Source organism: Ruditapes philippinarum, unplaced genomic scaffold (assembly GCF_026571515.1).
Source record: "Ruditapes philippinarum isolate M1 unplaced genomic scaffold, ASM2657151v2 ctg183_1_1_1_1, whole genome shotgun sequence".
NCBI lineage: Eukaryota > Metazoa > Mollusca > Bivalvia > Venerida > Veneridae > Ruditapes > Ruditapes philippinarum.
The window spans coordinates 330,306-347,218 of record NW_026859131.1 but is presented as its reverse complement, the minus strand read 5'-3'; the positions used below and the strand labels follow the sequence as shown (position 1 = coordinate 347,218).

General features: G+C 34.1%; 1 protein-coding gene across 1 annotated transcript in view; it reads left to right on the top strand.

Annotated features, from left to right (window-relative positions):
- LOC132755363 (gem-associated protein 5-like) overlaps nt 1-16,229 on the top strand; it is a 30,087-nt gene extending 13,858 nt beyond the window's left edge. The window contains exon 3 of the mRNA XM_060746235.1: nt 15,843-16,229. Coding sequence (XP_060602218.1) covers nt 15,843-15,926 — 84 coding nt within the window. The 3' untranslated portion in view covers nt 15,927-16,229. The remainder of the gene's footprint in view (nt 1-15,842) is intronic.
- The last annotated feature ends 684 nt before the right edge of the window (nt 16,230-16,913 follow it).

The following is a 16,913-nucleotide window of genomic DNA, read 5'->3' as shown; positions in this document are numbered from 1 at the left end:
AAGAACGCTTATGCCTAGGAACTTCAAACTTGGTATGGTGATTGGTCATGTCCAGCAGATGACCCCTATTGATTTTGGGGTCAAGGGGTCAAAGGTCAAGGTCACATTGACCTTGTAGGTAAAAACCGTTTCCGATCAATAACTAAAGAACGCTTAGGCCTAGGAACTTAAAACTTGGTATGATGATTGGTCATGACCAGCAGATGACCCCTATTGATTTAGGGGTCAAATGTCAGGGTCATATTGACCTTGTAGGTGAAAACAGTTTCCAATCAATAACTTAAGAACGCTTAGGCCTAGAAACTTCAAACTTGGTATGATGATTGGTCATGACCAGCAGATGACCCCTATTGATTTTGGGATCAAGGGTCAAAGGTCAAGGTCATGTTGACCTTGTAGGTAACAATGGTTTCTGATCAATAACTAAAGAATGCTTAGGCCTAGGAACTTCAAACTTGGTATGATGAGTGGTCATGACCAGTAGATGACCCCTATTGATTTTGGGGTCAAGGGGTCAATGTCATATTGAACTTGTACTTAATGATGGTTTAATGATGATAATTACTTAACAACTCAAGTTGCCTTGCTTGATATTTTTATATTAAACTAAAAATGCTTTTGGTATACACATTTGAAGGTCTTATGTAATATAACAACTTGGCTGTCATTAATGAGGCCTACATGATTCATTAAATTTATGCATATATTATTTGGTAAGATTTTTAGGCTCCCCGAAAAATTTCGGGGGAGCATATAGTCGGCGCCTTGTCCGTCTGTCTGTCCGTCCGTTTTCTTGTCCGGAGCATAACTTGAAAACCCTTGGAGATAATTTGTTTAAACTTCATACAGTGGTAGAGGGCATTGAGGGGGAGTGCAGTGTCAAAGAACCATAACTCTATTAAGCCTCATTTTTGAATTATCTCCCCTTATAGAAAAATCTTGTCCGGGGCATAACTCTAAAACTATAAGAGATATCAACATGAAACTTTGTAGGTGAATAGATCTCAGTGGGTAGATGTGCAGTGCATAAGAACAATAACTCTTTTTGTCCTAATTTTGGAGTTATTGCCCTTTGTTAAACTAACACTTTGAACTTTGTCCGGAACATAACTCTAAAACTATAAGAGATATCAAGATGAAACATTGTAGGTAGATAGATCTCATTGAGTAGAAGTGCAGTGCAAAAGAACCATAACTCTGTTAAGCCTCATTTTTTAATTATCTCCCCTTATAGAAAAATCTTGTCCGGGTCATAACTCTAAAACTATAAGAGATATCAACATGAAACTTTGTAGGTGAATAGATCTCAATGGGTAGATGCGCAGTGCATAAGAACAATAACTCTTTTTGTCCTAATTTTGGAGTTCTTGCCCTTTGTTAATTTTAACACTGAACTTTGTCCTGAACATAACTCTAAAATTATAAGAGATATTAAGATGAAACATTGTAGGTAGATAGATCTCATTGAGTAGAAGTGCAGTGCAAAAAAAACATTACTCTGTTAAGTCTCATTTTTGAATTATCTCCCCTTTTAGAAAAATCTTGTACTGGACATAGCTATAAAACTATAAGAGATATCAACATGAAACTTTGTAGTGCACAAGAATCATAAATCTGCCTTGCCTAATTCTGGAGTTATTGCCATTTGTTTATTTTTACTTTTTAAAGTTGTCCGGAACATAACTCGGAAACCATAAGAGATATCAACAAGAAACTTTGATAACAGTGATTAGAAGTGCAGTGCAAAGAACAGTAACTCAGCCTTTCCTAATTTTGGAATTATTGCACTTTGAACTTTTTCCAGGGACATAACTCTGAAACTACAAGAGGTGTACTTTCCTGTGTCCAAAACCTATTCGGGGAGCATCACCCGGCTCAAACCGGGCTCTTGTTTATAACTTAAATTGCTGCACACGCCTATGGGGTCATAATAATTATTACCTTGTGACTAGTCATGACCAGTAGATACTAGATAACCCTTATTAATTGTTTGTTCACTGGGTCAGAAGTCATGCATAATAACCTGATCACATGACTAATTGGCTACCGATAGGGGGCATACATGTTTTACAAACATATCTTGTTTGGTAAGATTTTTAATAACTTTAATTGCTGCACACAACCTATGGGGTCACAATAATTATTACCTTGTGACTAGTCATGACCAGTAGATACCAGATAACCCTTATTAATTGCTTGTTCACTGGGTCAGAAGTCATGCATAATAACCTGATCACATGACAAATTGGCTGCCGATAGGAGGCATACATGTTTTACAAACATATCTTGTTACCCTTGACTTAGTAAAAATTTTCAATTTTCAATTTGTGTCACACGTAACTCAAAAAATTATTGACCTAGAGTCATGAAACCTTACAGGAATGTTGATCAGCATGTGTAGTTGTGCACCTGGGTATCTTCGTGTGGATATTTTTAGAATTTTTAGATTTATTGCCCTTGACTTTGTAAAAATTTCCAATTTTCAACTTGTGTTGCACATAGCTAAAAAAGTATTTGACCTAGAGTCATGAAACCTTACAAGAATGTTGCTCAGCATGTGTAGTTGTGCACCTGGGTATTTTTGTGTGGATATTTTTAGTACTTTTAGTGTTATTGCCCTTGACTTAGTAAAAATTTACAATTTTCAACTTGTGTCGCATGTAACTCATAAAATATTTGACCTAGAGTCAGGAAACGTTACAAAAATGTTGATCAGCATGTGAAGTTGTGCACCTCGGTATTTTCATGTAGATATATTTAGTATTTTTAGAGTTATTACCCTTGAATTAATAAAAATTTCCAATTTTCAACTTGTGGCGCATGTAACTAAAAAAGTATTTGACCTAGAGTCATGAAACCTTACAGGAATGTTGCTCAGCATGTGTAGTAGTGCACCTGGGTATTTTCGTGTGGATATTTTTATCATTATTAGAGTTATTGCCCTTGACTTTAAAAATTTACAATAATTAACTTGTGTTGCACATAACTCAAAAAGTTTATGACCTGTAGGCCTGAAAGTTTACAAGAATGTGTACTTCTGCACCTTGGGTTTTTCTTGTGGCTTTATTCAATATTTGTAGTATTTGACCTTCAATTAATAAAAGATTTTTAGTTTTCAACTTGGGCACATGTAGCCAAAAAAAACAATTGACCTAGAGACATAAGATTGACAAATCAGTGGAGTGTGGGGGCACCTGTGTCCTATGGACACATTTCTAGTTTCTTTTTTTTTTCTTTTTAATATTATTTATGGATTTCTCAGATCCCTTATGGAAAGAAAAATGTGTTTGATATTATTTCATAATTATTGTAGGTAATATTTGGCTAAAAAATGCCAAATTTAATAGCAAATATGGTACCAGACATTTTCAAAGTCTATTCAAATAAAAACTACACTGTAAAAGTAATTTTTAGCTCACCTGTCACAAAGTGACAGGGTGAGCTTTTGTGATCGCTTTTCGTCCGTCCGTCGTCCGTAAACTTTTACTTCAAATGACATCTCCTCATTAACCACTCGGCCAATTTCATCCAAACTTCACAGGAATGTTCCTTTGGTGGTCACCTTTGAAAATTGTTCAAAGAATCTAATTAGTAAGTAAGTAAGTAAGTAAGTAAAGTCTTTATTTAATGAGGCTACACATTTGGTTTCCCAATCTTCCATGTGGGCCTCAAAAACATAAATATACATAAAATATACATAATTTACATCATGGTTATACAGTGAAGTTTTCAAAATACATATACACATGAAAACACAAAATATAATAATATATTACTTTATGAAACAATAAATAATTAAAAACACAATACATATTCAAAATACATGTACAATGCATCATCATCATGAACATACATTACTTTACACTAAATCTATGTAAGATCAAGGTACTTGAGAGAGATTCCAACTGATATAGGATGCTTGAAATTTTCCAACAGTTTCAGATTTACATACGGAGAGAGGGATATTATTCCATAGTTTGGGGCCCGAGTAAGTCAGAGATTTTCTAAAAATTTCTTTTTTTGGTTTAGGTATGAATAAATCTGAATTTTTTGCTGACCTTAGGATATGTTCATGTTTTTGGTGAATAAATTGAAATTTGTTTTTCATGTACTTTGGAAATGAAGCATTGTTTAATGATTTATACATAATGACAGCTTTCTTGTATCTTATTCTTTCATCAAATTTTATCCAATTTAATTCATTAAATAATTCAGTAGATGGGGCATCATAACTTCTGTCAAGAATGATTCTTGCAGCTCTTTTCTGAAATTTTATTATATCCATAACCTGTTCATTGCTACAGTTTCCCCAGACTGTACAACAATAACCTAAATGTGGTAAGATATAAGCATTAAAGAACAGTTTTCTTGTATTTACATCAAGGTACTGTTTTATTCTTAGAAGAAGGTACAACTGAGTATTGCATTTCTTTAACGTCTTATCTACTTGGGTTTTCCACTTACGGTTATTGTCAATATGAACACCTAATAACTTTTCAGTTTCAGTAAATTCAATTTCATGTTCTTGCAGGTGTAGTGGTTGTAATTGTTGTTTATTATTATTGGATGACAGGTTCATTGCTTTTGTTTTCTTTGCGTTTAGCATCATTGCATTCTGTTTGCACCACAGATTTACATTGTCGAGGTCAGCTTGGAGTTTATCATGTAAATCTTGTATAGAGAGACCTGCTGCTGTAAGAGTAGTGTCATCAGCAAAAAGATCTGCCTCTGAGGTTTTCAAATGGAGTGGTAGATCATTTATATACTGTAACCCAATTTTTATTCGCGAATACAAATTTTCGCGTTTTGCCGAGGTCGAACATATTCGCGAATATTAATTTCCGCGTTTTCTTGATTTCCGAAAAAAAATATTCGCGGATTGGAAAGTCCGATGGGGCCGTAAAATCCATTAGCCGACTATTAATCTTCAATAATTGAGGTCATTTTTGTGTCTTAAATGGGATTAACAAGACGCTAGCCTTATATTGTATTGATAAGTGAATTGTGATCACGTATTTTATAAACTGTATAAAATGTGGATGTTTATTTTCATTGCTATATTAACATAGAGTTCTTTAATATTTATAAAATAGTAGTTGTTTACTTATTGTGTTTTTATTGTTTTATGGCAATATTCATGACAATTCATTACTTCCTAACAGGTGCCCGTAAAATTCGAATATATCCAGTCAAGTAACTTTGCATGAACAACGTCTAAAATAAAAATTTCTCTCCATTTTATTCGCGAAATCATGCGGACTTATTCGCGCAAACAAATATTCGCGCTTCGTGGCCATCCGCGAATAAAGCGAATATTAATTGGTCGCGAATATTTGTTGGGTTACAGTATATGATGAAAAGCAAAGGTCCAAGGACAGATCCTTGAGGTACCCCTGATATAACTGATGCTGATTTTGATAGGTTGCCAGATACATATGATGTAAACCAAGTAATTGCAGAAGAAGAAATTTGATAAAAATGAAGTTTTTGGATGAGTAACTTATGATTTACAAGGTCAAATGCCTTTGACAAGTCAAGAAAGATTGTGCCAACTAGCTTTCCATCATTTATTGCCTTGATCCAATTGTCAACAACATTTGTCAATGCAGTTTCACATGAATGTTTTGTTCTAAATCCTGATTGGGTGTTGATAATGAAATTATACAATTCTAAGAATTGTTTTAAATGATCAGATACATGTTTTTCAAATATTTTAGAAAGTATTGGAAGAACAGATATAGGTCTATAATTATTTTTATCTGATTTGTGTCCTTTTTTGTAAAATGGTATGACTTTAGACTGTTTAAATTTTTCAGGAAACTTACCTGTTTTGATACTCAAATTGATAATAGTAGAAATTGGTCTACATATAACAGGTGATGCAGTTTTTAAAAATTTAGCACTAATGCCATCAAGTCCAGTAGCCTTTGTAACATCTAGTGAATCTAATGCTTGTTTGACTTGGCTTGGATCTATAGGTGGAATATCAAATTTAGGTGTATTTTGGTCAATTTTGCTGTTTAACATTTCTTTGAGTTATATTCATTTGTACTGGTTAGTGTTGTAATATTTTCTGTATTTTTGAATAAATTTGAAAAAAATGTATTAAATATTTCTGCTGTCTGTTTAGGGTCATAGACTGGAATTCCATTGTCATCATTAATGTAACTAGTTTGGTGGTTTTCGGCTTTTCCACTCAAGTCTTTTAGATTTTTCCAAAGCTTTTTAGGGTTTTTGTTGTTTGAAGATATCTCCTGATTAAAGAATTCTTTTTTTGATCTGTGAGAAAGCACCTTGACTTGCGATCTCCAGTATTTGTATTCCTCAATGTTATTTTTCTTTTTTGCAAAATCTCGTTCCTTTATTGCATTAGCTATATCATCTGTGAACCAATCATTTTGATTTTTTCATTTAACCCTTTTTTGTTTATATGGAGCGTGAGAATCTAAAACTTTTAGAAATAAATCATAGAAGGTGTCGAGGGCATCATCAGGTTCTGTAAACACATCAATTAATGACCATGGTTGATTTGATAAGTCTACTAAAAAGTTTTCTGCATTGAATTTCTTTAAATACCTGTAGTTTATAGTTACATGCAATGGGCCTTTTTGTCCCCCGCCTTTTCGAAGAAAAAAGGGGGATATAGAAATAGGCTCCGTCCGTCTGTCAGTCTGTCTGTCCGTCCGTCCGTCTGTCCGTCCGTCACACTTTCGTGTCCGGTCCATAACTTTGTCATTTATGAAGGGAATTTGAAATAACTTGGCACAAATGTTTATTATAATAAGACGATGTGTCATGCGCAACAACCAGACCCCTACCTCCAGGGTCAAGGTCACACTTGCTCATTCAAGGTCAAAATTGCCTATTTGAGGGTATATGTCGTGTCCGGTCCATAACTTTCTTATCTATGAAGGGATTTTGTAAATACTTGCCATAATTGTTCACAATAATCAGACGATGTGTCATGAGCAAAAACCAGTCACCTACCTTCAAGGTCAAGGTCACACTTGGAGGTCAAATATTAACATAGTCTGTTACAGGGTATATTTCGTGTCCGGTCCATAACTTTCTAATCTATGAAGGGATTTTGTAAATATTTGCCATAATTGTTCACAATTATCAGACGATGTGTCATGCGGAAAAGCAGTCACCTACCTTCAAGGTCAAGGTCACACTTGGAGGTCAAATATTAACATAGTCTGTTACAGGGTATATTTCGTGTCTGGTCCATAACTTTCTTATCTATGAAGTGTTTTTGTAAATACTTGCCATAATTGTTCATAATAATCAGACGATGTGTCATGAGCAAAAACCAGTTGCCTACCTTCAACGTCAAGGTCACACTTGGAGGTCAAATATTAACATAGTCTGTTACAGGGTATATTTCGTGTCCGGTCCATTACTTTGTCATTTATCAAAGGAATTTGAGATAACTTGGCACAAATGTTTGTTATAATAAGACGATGTGTCATGCGCAACAACCAGACCCGTACCTTCAGGGTCAAGGTCGTACTTGTTCATTCAAGGTCAACATTGTCTATTTGAGGGTATATGTTGTGTCTAGTCCATAACTTTCTTATCTATGAAGGACTTTTGTAAATACTTGCCATAATTGTTAACAATAATCAGATGATGTGTCATGCGCAAAAACCGGTCACCTACCTCCAAGGTCAAGGTCACACTTGGAGGTCAAATACTTACATAGTCTGTTACAGGGTATATTTTGTGTCAGGTCTATAATTTTTTCATAGATCAAAGGATTGTGAAAATACTTCGCACAAATAGTCACAATAATAAGAGGATGTGTCATGCGCAACACCTGCATCCCTACCTCCAAGGTCAAGGTCACACTTAGAGGTCAAAAATTAACATAGTCTGTTATAGGGTATATTTTGTGTTGAATCTAGAACTTCTTTATAGTTCAAGGGATTATGAAATAACTTGGCACAAATAGTCACAATAATAAGACGTTATGTCATGCACAACACCTGCTCCCCTACCTCCAAGGTCAAGTTCACACTTAGAGGTCAAAGCTTAACATGATAGATTTTTAAATTCCGTGTTTCATTTTATTTTTTTAACAAATTTATTGTTACATTTGCAGATCTAGCATTGATCATAATTTTGGACTGAATGTCCTGAGATCCATACCTCTATTTTTTGAAATAGCACAATTTTATGCTTCATATAAAACTCCCGGGGCGGGGGACGTTGGTAACTCTGTTACAAATTCTTGTTTATTTTTGCATTAGTTTTCCTTCTAAAACAAATAGGGTAGTGGTCACTAATAGACATTACTTGAACAGCTGTGTAGCTTATATTCTGTGGATGATTGGTGTATATGTGGTCTATAATGGAAGAGGAATTTTGTGTGACTCTAGTAGGTTGTGTTATCAGTTGGTATTAATTAATTTTTTCCATTTAGAATTTGCTGGGCTTAAATTTATAAAATTGTAGTTAAAGTCTCCTAATAGAATGATTTCTTTGTTTTCGACATAAAGTGTATCTAAAATATTTTCAATCTGATCATTCCAGTAAGTTGGTGATGAAGGGGGCCTATAAATATATCCTACAATAAAGGGTTTTTGTTTTTCAAGCTTCATTTCTAACCATATAGCCTCAATATTACTAGAATCAAGATCAGTTCTTAGTTCACATGGTAGGTTTGACTTTACATATAAAGCTATTCCACCCCCATTAGACTCCCTATCACGTCTGAAAAGTTGATAATTATGCAAATGAATTTCATTGTTTGAAAATTTATCACTAAGAAAAGTTTCTTGAAGACCTAGTATATCAATATTTTTAAATTCATTAACTAAAAACTGTATTTCACTAAACTTTGGATAAAGATAATGTATGTTCAGGTGCATGAAATTAATTCCATTTCTATCAAATTTTACATCTTTAAGCATAAAATCAGCTTGTGATTGCATAGAGTTTTGATCTGTGCAAGTATAACTATTGAGTTCAGTACTGTTCCTTATCATATTTATATCATCTATATTATTTGATACAATATCATGTGTAGTATCATCATTTTCTTTAAGATATATGACAGTGTCAGCTACCACTTTGGATGCATCCAGGGATTCCATGGCCAAAACCTTGGTGTTGTTTGAATGTCCCTGTTTCTTATTTTGTATCTCCGGTTTGGATCCAGTTTTTGGTGATGTTGAGCCTTCTGAAAATTTACTGATTTTTCTGAAAAGTTCTGTTGCAATCCAAGGGATGTACGAATAGCTTTGTTAAGTTGTTTCCCTAATACAACTGATCCTTCATTGTTCAGGTGGACCTCATCATAGAAGAGAGTTTGATTCACTTTTCCATCCTTTAGTATAATATTGTCATTGTCGATAAATATGAATCCTTTTTCTGTACACATATTTTTCAGTAGGTTGTTTGTGATGGATATGTTCTCAGTAGACAAAAGGTCTCTTTTCTTTGGTAGAACTGATGAAATCATTACTTTTGCCTTTGAGTTGATTCCTTGAATCGCATGAGTAAGGTTATGAAACTCCTCACAGATATCAGTTGGTTTGTCTGCATTTGATATATTGTTTATACCAGCATGTATGATGACTATATCTGCATCTGTAATTGTTTTGGGTTGCATTCTTGGGTCAGTTATAGCTGCCTGCATGCTTTTAACAGTTGCCCCACGATGGGATTTGATATCTACTGTTGTTGTATTTGTGCTCGTTTTGTCTTTACGTAATCCTTTTGTCACAGAGTCACCAAGGATCAATACTTGTTTCATACCTTTGGCTTGCTGGGTATTTAAATGCCTATTTGTGTCGTTTTTCTGTTTTTCTGCGTTTTGTGCACAAGTCTGTAATTCCATGTCTTGCGTTGTGATAGATGACATTTGAGTTGTCTGTGCAGCTGTGCTTTGAATTGGTTTAGAGGTTAGTACGGTTTGTTGATTGTGTTTATCTGCCTGCTCTTTCCTCATATTCCTCACTTCACTCTGCAGTAGATACATATCAGCATTTGATGGTAAATTTTCTGTCTGTTTCTTTAATATTTCAAGAGTCAATAAGAAATCTGACATTTTCCCCTTTATATCTGATATGTCATCCCTGATCGTCTCATTATTTTCTTTTTGACTTTGGTTTGATGACATTTTTTCTCTGAGAATTTTGTTTTCCTGTTTTAAAGACTGATTGGTTTGTTTCAATTTCTGCATTTCTTCTTCAAGGATGAGTAGCCGTGCATTTAGATCACTGTTGATAATTTCAGCTGTCTGTGAAAGTTTGTTTGTTTTTGTTTTGTTTTGAGTTTGAAGGTCACACTGTACTGCAAAGTCATTTTTTTCTATAGGCCACTTGGAACTAATACTTTCAGCAGTGTCAGATTCTGTGTTTGTGCTAAAACTTGAATGTGACAGACTTACTGTGTCATTGTTCAGTTGGTAGTTGCACTCCTCATTATCTATACTGATTACTGATTTAACCTCTGTCTTCTCTTGTAAGAATGATATTTGATGTCCTTGGTCTTTGCTATTATTGAGAGATCCGTACATGTGACTGTTTACTGGAGTTGATGTCACTGTTTTTCCAAAATTAAAGCTGAATATCCCTCTCTTTTTCTTCTTTGGTTTTGGTTGAGGGTTAAATGCATAAGAAGCAAAGTTACTTTGTTTTAATTTTGCACCATTGCCTTCAGCTTTTGATGTCTCTTGTGTTGATGATAGATTTGTTTCCTGCTTATCATTGTTAGTATTTGGTGTATGTCTAACCAGTTTTGGTATGGTTGATTCATTATTTACTAAAGTAGGCTCTTGGGAAAATGCTTCGTTATAATTATTCAAGGATATTCTAGTATTATTTTGTGGTATTTTGTTTGAATTTTCTTGTGTCATTAGTTTACTTTTGCAACCCTCAAGGAAAGTGTTGATCCATTCTTTGCAGCCTGCACCTTGAACAGTCATTATTAGTGTATTGTGATATATTCTTATCACAACTTTTTTTCCAGACATTGTTAAAGTTGTTACTAATCCTTTTTTGTCTGGGGTCTGGACCATGCTGTATTGAGATTGTAGAATTTCTCTCATTTTATCATGTGTTGATTGCACAAAGAAGGTTATTGTTATGTTATCACTTGCTGGACTAACATATAGATCAAACATATTGTCCTCTGTTAAAGTACCTGTTAAGTCGCTTTGAATTCCATGCAGAACTCTTGTTGCCATGGCAACCAAAAAAAAAGACTTAAAATATCTTCTTCTAAAAAACCCAAAGAGCTAGAGCTTAGATTTTTGGCATGAAACATCTTCTGGTGAGTGTCTACCAAGTTTGTTCAAATAAAAGCCCTTGGGTCAAAATTGGCCCCGCCCCAGGGGGTCATTGATTTTCCCTATATGCATATAGTAAAAACTTAAAAATTCTTCTTTTAAAGAACCAAAAGAGCTAGAGCTAAGATATTTAGCATGAAACATTTTCTAATGGGTGTCTACCAAGTTTGTTCAAATAAAAGCCCTGGGGGTCAAAATTGGCCCCGCCCCAGGGGGTCATTGATTTTCTCTATATGCATATAGTAAAAACTTAAAAAATCTTCTTTTAATGAACCAAAAGAGCTAGAGCTAAGATATTTAGCATGAAACATGTTCTAATGGATGTCTACCAAGTTTGTTAAAAAAAAAGCCCTTGGGTCAAAATTGGCCCCGCCCCAGGGGGTCATTGATTTTCCCTATATACATATAGTAAAAACTTAAAAATTCTTCTTTTAAAGAACCAAAAGAGCTAGAGCTAAGATATTTAGCATGAAACATTTTCTAATGGGTGTCTACCAAGTTTGTTCAAATAAAAGCCCTGGGGGTCAAAATTGGCCCCGCCCCAGGGGGTCATTGATTTTCTCTATATGCATATAGTAAAAACTTAAAAAATCTTCTTTTAATGAACCAAAAGAGCTAGAGCTAAGATATTTAGCATGAAACATGTTCTAATGGATGTCTACCAAGTTTGTTCAAATAAAAGCCCTTGGGTCAAAATTGGCCCCGCCCCAGGGGGTCATTGATTTTCCCTATATACATATAGTAAAAACTTAAAAAATCTTCTTTTAAAGAACCCAAAGAGCTAGAGCTAAGATATTTAGCATGAAACATCTTCTAATGGGTGTATTTCAAGTTTGTTTAAATAAAAGCCCTTGGGTAAAAATTGGTCGCCCCAGGGGGTCATTGATTTTCCAAATTTCCTTATATGTGTATAGGAAAAACTTAAAAATTCTTCTTTTAAAGAAGCAAAAGAGCTAGAGCTAAGATATTTAGCATGGAACATCTTCTAATGGGTGTCTACCAAGTTTGTTCAAATAAAAGCTCTGGGGTCAAAATTTGCCCCGCCCCAGGGGGTCATTGATTTTCCCCATATGCATATAGTAAAAACTTAAAAATCTTCTTTTAAATAACCCAAAGAGCTAGAGCTAAGATATTTAGCATGAAACATGGTCTAATTGATGTCTACCAAGTTTGTTCAAATAAGAGCCGTGGGGTCAAAATTGGCCCGGCCCTGGGGGTCATTGATTTTCCAAATTTCCTTATATGTGTATAGGAAAAACTTAAAAAATCTTCTTTGGAAAAAAACAAATAGATAGAGTTTAGATATTAAGCATGAAAGATCTTCTAGTTAGTGTCTACAAAGTTTGTTCAAATATAAGCCCTGGGGTCAAAATTGGCCCCACCCCAGATGTCATTCATTTTCCCTATATGTGTAAAACTATAGCAAAAATTAAAAAATCTTCTTTGAAAAAAACTCAAATAGCTAGAGTTTAGATATTAAACACGAGGCATCTTCTAGTGAGTGTCTTCAAAGTTTGTTCAAATAAAAGCCCTGGAGTCAAAATTGGCCCCGCCCCAGGGGACATTAATTTTCCTTATATGAGTATAGCAAAAACTTAAAAATCTTCTTTGAAAAAAACCTGAATAGCTAGAGTTTAGATATTAAGCATGAAACATTTTCTAGTAAGTGTCTACAAAGATTGTTCAAATAAAAGCCCTGGGGTCAAAACTGGCCGTGCCCCAGGTGTGTCATTGTTTTTAACTATATGTGTAAAGAAAAAACTTAAAAAAATCTTCTTTTAAAAAACCCAACAAGCTAGACCTTAGATGTTTAGCATGAAACATTTTCTAATGGTTGTCTACCAAGTTTGTTCAAATAAAAGCCCCGGGGTTTAAACTGGCCCTGCTCCGGGGGCCTATGTACAGGTGAGCGACTTCAGGGCCATCATGGCCCTCTTGTTATATTTTGCAAGATCAACCAATATACCTTTAAGCAAATTTAAGCAGACTTTGAAAATAGCACCTCATTGTGGTAAATTTTAGGGATATTTTTAATAAAGCTTTTTAAATAGGGAAATTGTCAAATAAGTGTTTAATTTGGATGGGGTAGGGTAACATTTTTATACATGTTAAAAGCATTTTGTGTAGTAATAATCTTTTGCTTGTGTGATCTGTTTCATGAATATTATTACTTCATTCTTATAAGTTAAATCAATAGGAAATTTTTTTCATAATGATGATATTATAGATTGTTTAGATTTTCCTCATTTTTGAAAAAGAGCCCTTCTAACAGCAAAGTTTTAGTTCAGAAAAATGTTCATAACTGATAAACCATACAGTAAATTTTCTTTAAATTTTGTATAAAGGTGTCCTACAAAGCATATAACTGTCCTATGTTGTCAATTTTGCAGTTCCGTACAGTGTCCATTATGGGTCTCCTACCATAATTATTAATCATTATTGATCAATCCTTTGTGGTCAATATATTGTCACTTAATTTATATAGACTTATATAGAAAAAAAGTCTTATTATGTGAAACAACCATGTCAAGACCTATTCTTTGCCGGCAAATGGTGCCTTTATGAAATCATTGGTCAACAATCAGATCCCTAATTAAAAGAGCTGCAAAATATTTTGTTAAAGAATTGTTTATTCCATTTAAATAAAGTGTTCCTTTGTCTTGACATTCTATGTTACAACTCTAGAGTATCAAATTAACTCTGTTATTTATTCACCGCCTCCATGGTCTAGGGGTAAGAGTCCATGACTTCTAATGCAGTTACCTCTCTTTAAGGTCACTGTTACCTTAAAACTAAAAATAGTTCGGAGCATAACTTAAGTTCCATTTGACCCACAGTATTCAAACTTCATGGGTGATTGACCATAATGGGGAGAAGACCCCTATTGATTTTTGAGTCACAAGGTCAAAGGTCAAGGTCGCTATTACCTTTAAGCTGAAACAGTTTCCGCTCAATAACTAAAGTATTAATCAACCTACAGCTGTAAAATTTTATAGGATGAACAGCCATGTCCAATACATGACCCCTATTGATTTTAGGGTCATAAGGAAAGGTCAGGGTCACTATGATCTTTACACTGAAAGTTGTGGTTTCTGGAGCATAACTACAACTTGATGGTGGTGCTTTGAAAACTGGAACTGTATATTGTATATATATGAATGTTCTTCAGCTATAAAGGAGGATTGCTTTTTGAAGGAGGTAATACTGTATTTAATTCCCATGTCTTACAAATGTTTCATCCTTACTAACAATAAAATCACTTTCGGGCATATAATGCTTCGCCTAGCAGTGCTCTTGTTCAGTTATTGCCCTTTGTTATTTTCAGCCATCAGTATTCACATAGGTTTCAAATCTGTAATCACTTCAGCCATCAGTTTTCATTACCAAAAGACCTCATAAATTTGAATTATTCTGCTCTACTACATATACATTCTTCCAATGTGCGAACACATTTGGCGAGGGATTGCCATGTTGACATAGCTCTTGTCTCTTGTATAAACATAATTTCATTACTGGGCAGGGAAACTTAACAGACATGTATAAACATAATTTCATTACTGGGCAGGGAAACTTAACAGACATGTATAAACATAATTTCATTACTCCAGGGCAGGGAAACTTAACAGACATGTATAAACATAATTTCATTACTGGGCAGGGAAACTTAACAGACATGTATAAACATAATTTCATTACTGGGCAGGGAAACTTAACAGACATGTATAAACATAATTTCATTACTGGGCAGGGAAACTTAACACATGTATAAACATAATTTCATTACTGGGCAGGGAAACTTAACACATGTATAAACATAATTTCATTACTCCAGGGCAGGGAAACTTAACACATTACAAAGATATAGACAAACTAAAAACTCAAAAGATTTAAGTTTATTTATGTCATTCATTCATACAATGGCATAATTAAATGACCAATATCCCTTCTGAATGTTGCTGGGGTTCAAACCAGTAGGTGACTTATGGATTGCATGCAAAACTATGATAATTGCTTGTTGAAATTTGCTTTGTCATAATTTTGTTATTTATGTATAGATGTGATTTATTCTTGGACAAAAGAATACATTACACAAAACAAGACATTTTGAATTATTCTTAAATGACCTTGACCTTTGAATGGCCATTACTGTCAAGATCAAATAATTGAAATTTGCTTAAATTGTCTTGACTTTGTTATTGATTTGATTCATTCTTGGACAAAAGATCTGGACTTATAGCAAAATAGATAGATATTCACATATGTAAAATACTTTCCACAATGAATTGTCCAGAGAGTAGACTCATTATTGCGCAATTTCATTTCATGTTGTTATGCATATATAAGTTATGGAAAGTGGAAAATTCAACTTTTTAGCTATGAAGACAATCTAATATGTCAATCTTGTTTTAAAAATGTGTGTCAACTAAATGTTTCAGAATGATAAATTTGAGTAACAACAGTATAAACATGTCAGACAACACGGATGTTTATTTGATATAGTTTTTCACAAAATATATTTACTATTGCTGAGCATTTAAATTTGCAGGCTGGATCAAGAGTTCCTACTAGAAGTGAGATAAGTTGGAGCCCAGATTTCCTTGTTGTTGCTATAGGAAATGACGATGGGTAGGAGATTTTTTATTTATTGTAATCTTTACTGGAAATTTAGAAATACTGAAACAATATTATGTATTAGTATTCAGTCATGTTTTACCTGCACATTTCAAGTTGTAGTTATAAGTCATTGTGCTTGTTCTGAATCTCTTCCAAGTGACAAACTCAGAATTCTTAGGTTGGACAGAAGAAGTCATTGTACTCTTTTTGCAGCAGTAAGCATATGACATAAACAATTTTGAATTGTCTACTTAAAGAACAAAGAAATTGATTGTGTTTGCTTACCTTTTCCTCTTTCATCCCCCTTGCCTGTTTTGTTTTTGTTGATATTACACTAAATTTAATTTTTTGAGCAAGATCAATATCTACAACTGCTGAAGAAACTCACATTCACAGTGACATTATAAGGTCACTGTCTAAGGCCAATTTCTCTAGCTGTTACAGTTAAGGATGTCCACTCTCCTAAATTTTCCTTTATTTGACCATTGTGCTATAATTACCTATATTTTCTGTAATTGGCCAAAAAGTTCTTATGGGTAAGCAAGCACAAAGTGGCATTTTAAATGAATAGATGAGCTTAGAACACCTCTAATATCTGTATATGATATATTTCTTTCATGATACATCATTCCTACAGGTATAGTGACCCTATCAAACCCAGTCAGTTTCTTTTTATCTTAAAAATAAATGCATTTTAAGCTCATCTGAGCACGACGTGCTCATGATGAGTTATTGTGATCCCCCAGCATCCGTCGTTGTGTGTCTGTGTGTCATCAACAAATTCTTTAAACAACATCTCAAAAACCAATAACTGCTCAGTAACCAAACTTTACAGGAATGATCCTTGGGTAGTCCCCTGCCAAAGTTGTTCAAATGGTTCCGGTCTGTTGCATAATTAGAGGTCACGGTGCTAGAAAAGGAGTTAAAAAAAACTTTAAAAAAATCTACTTGTCTGAAAGGAGGAGGCCTACAGCTTTGATATTTGGTATATGATATCAGCTAT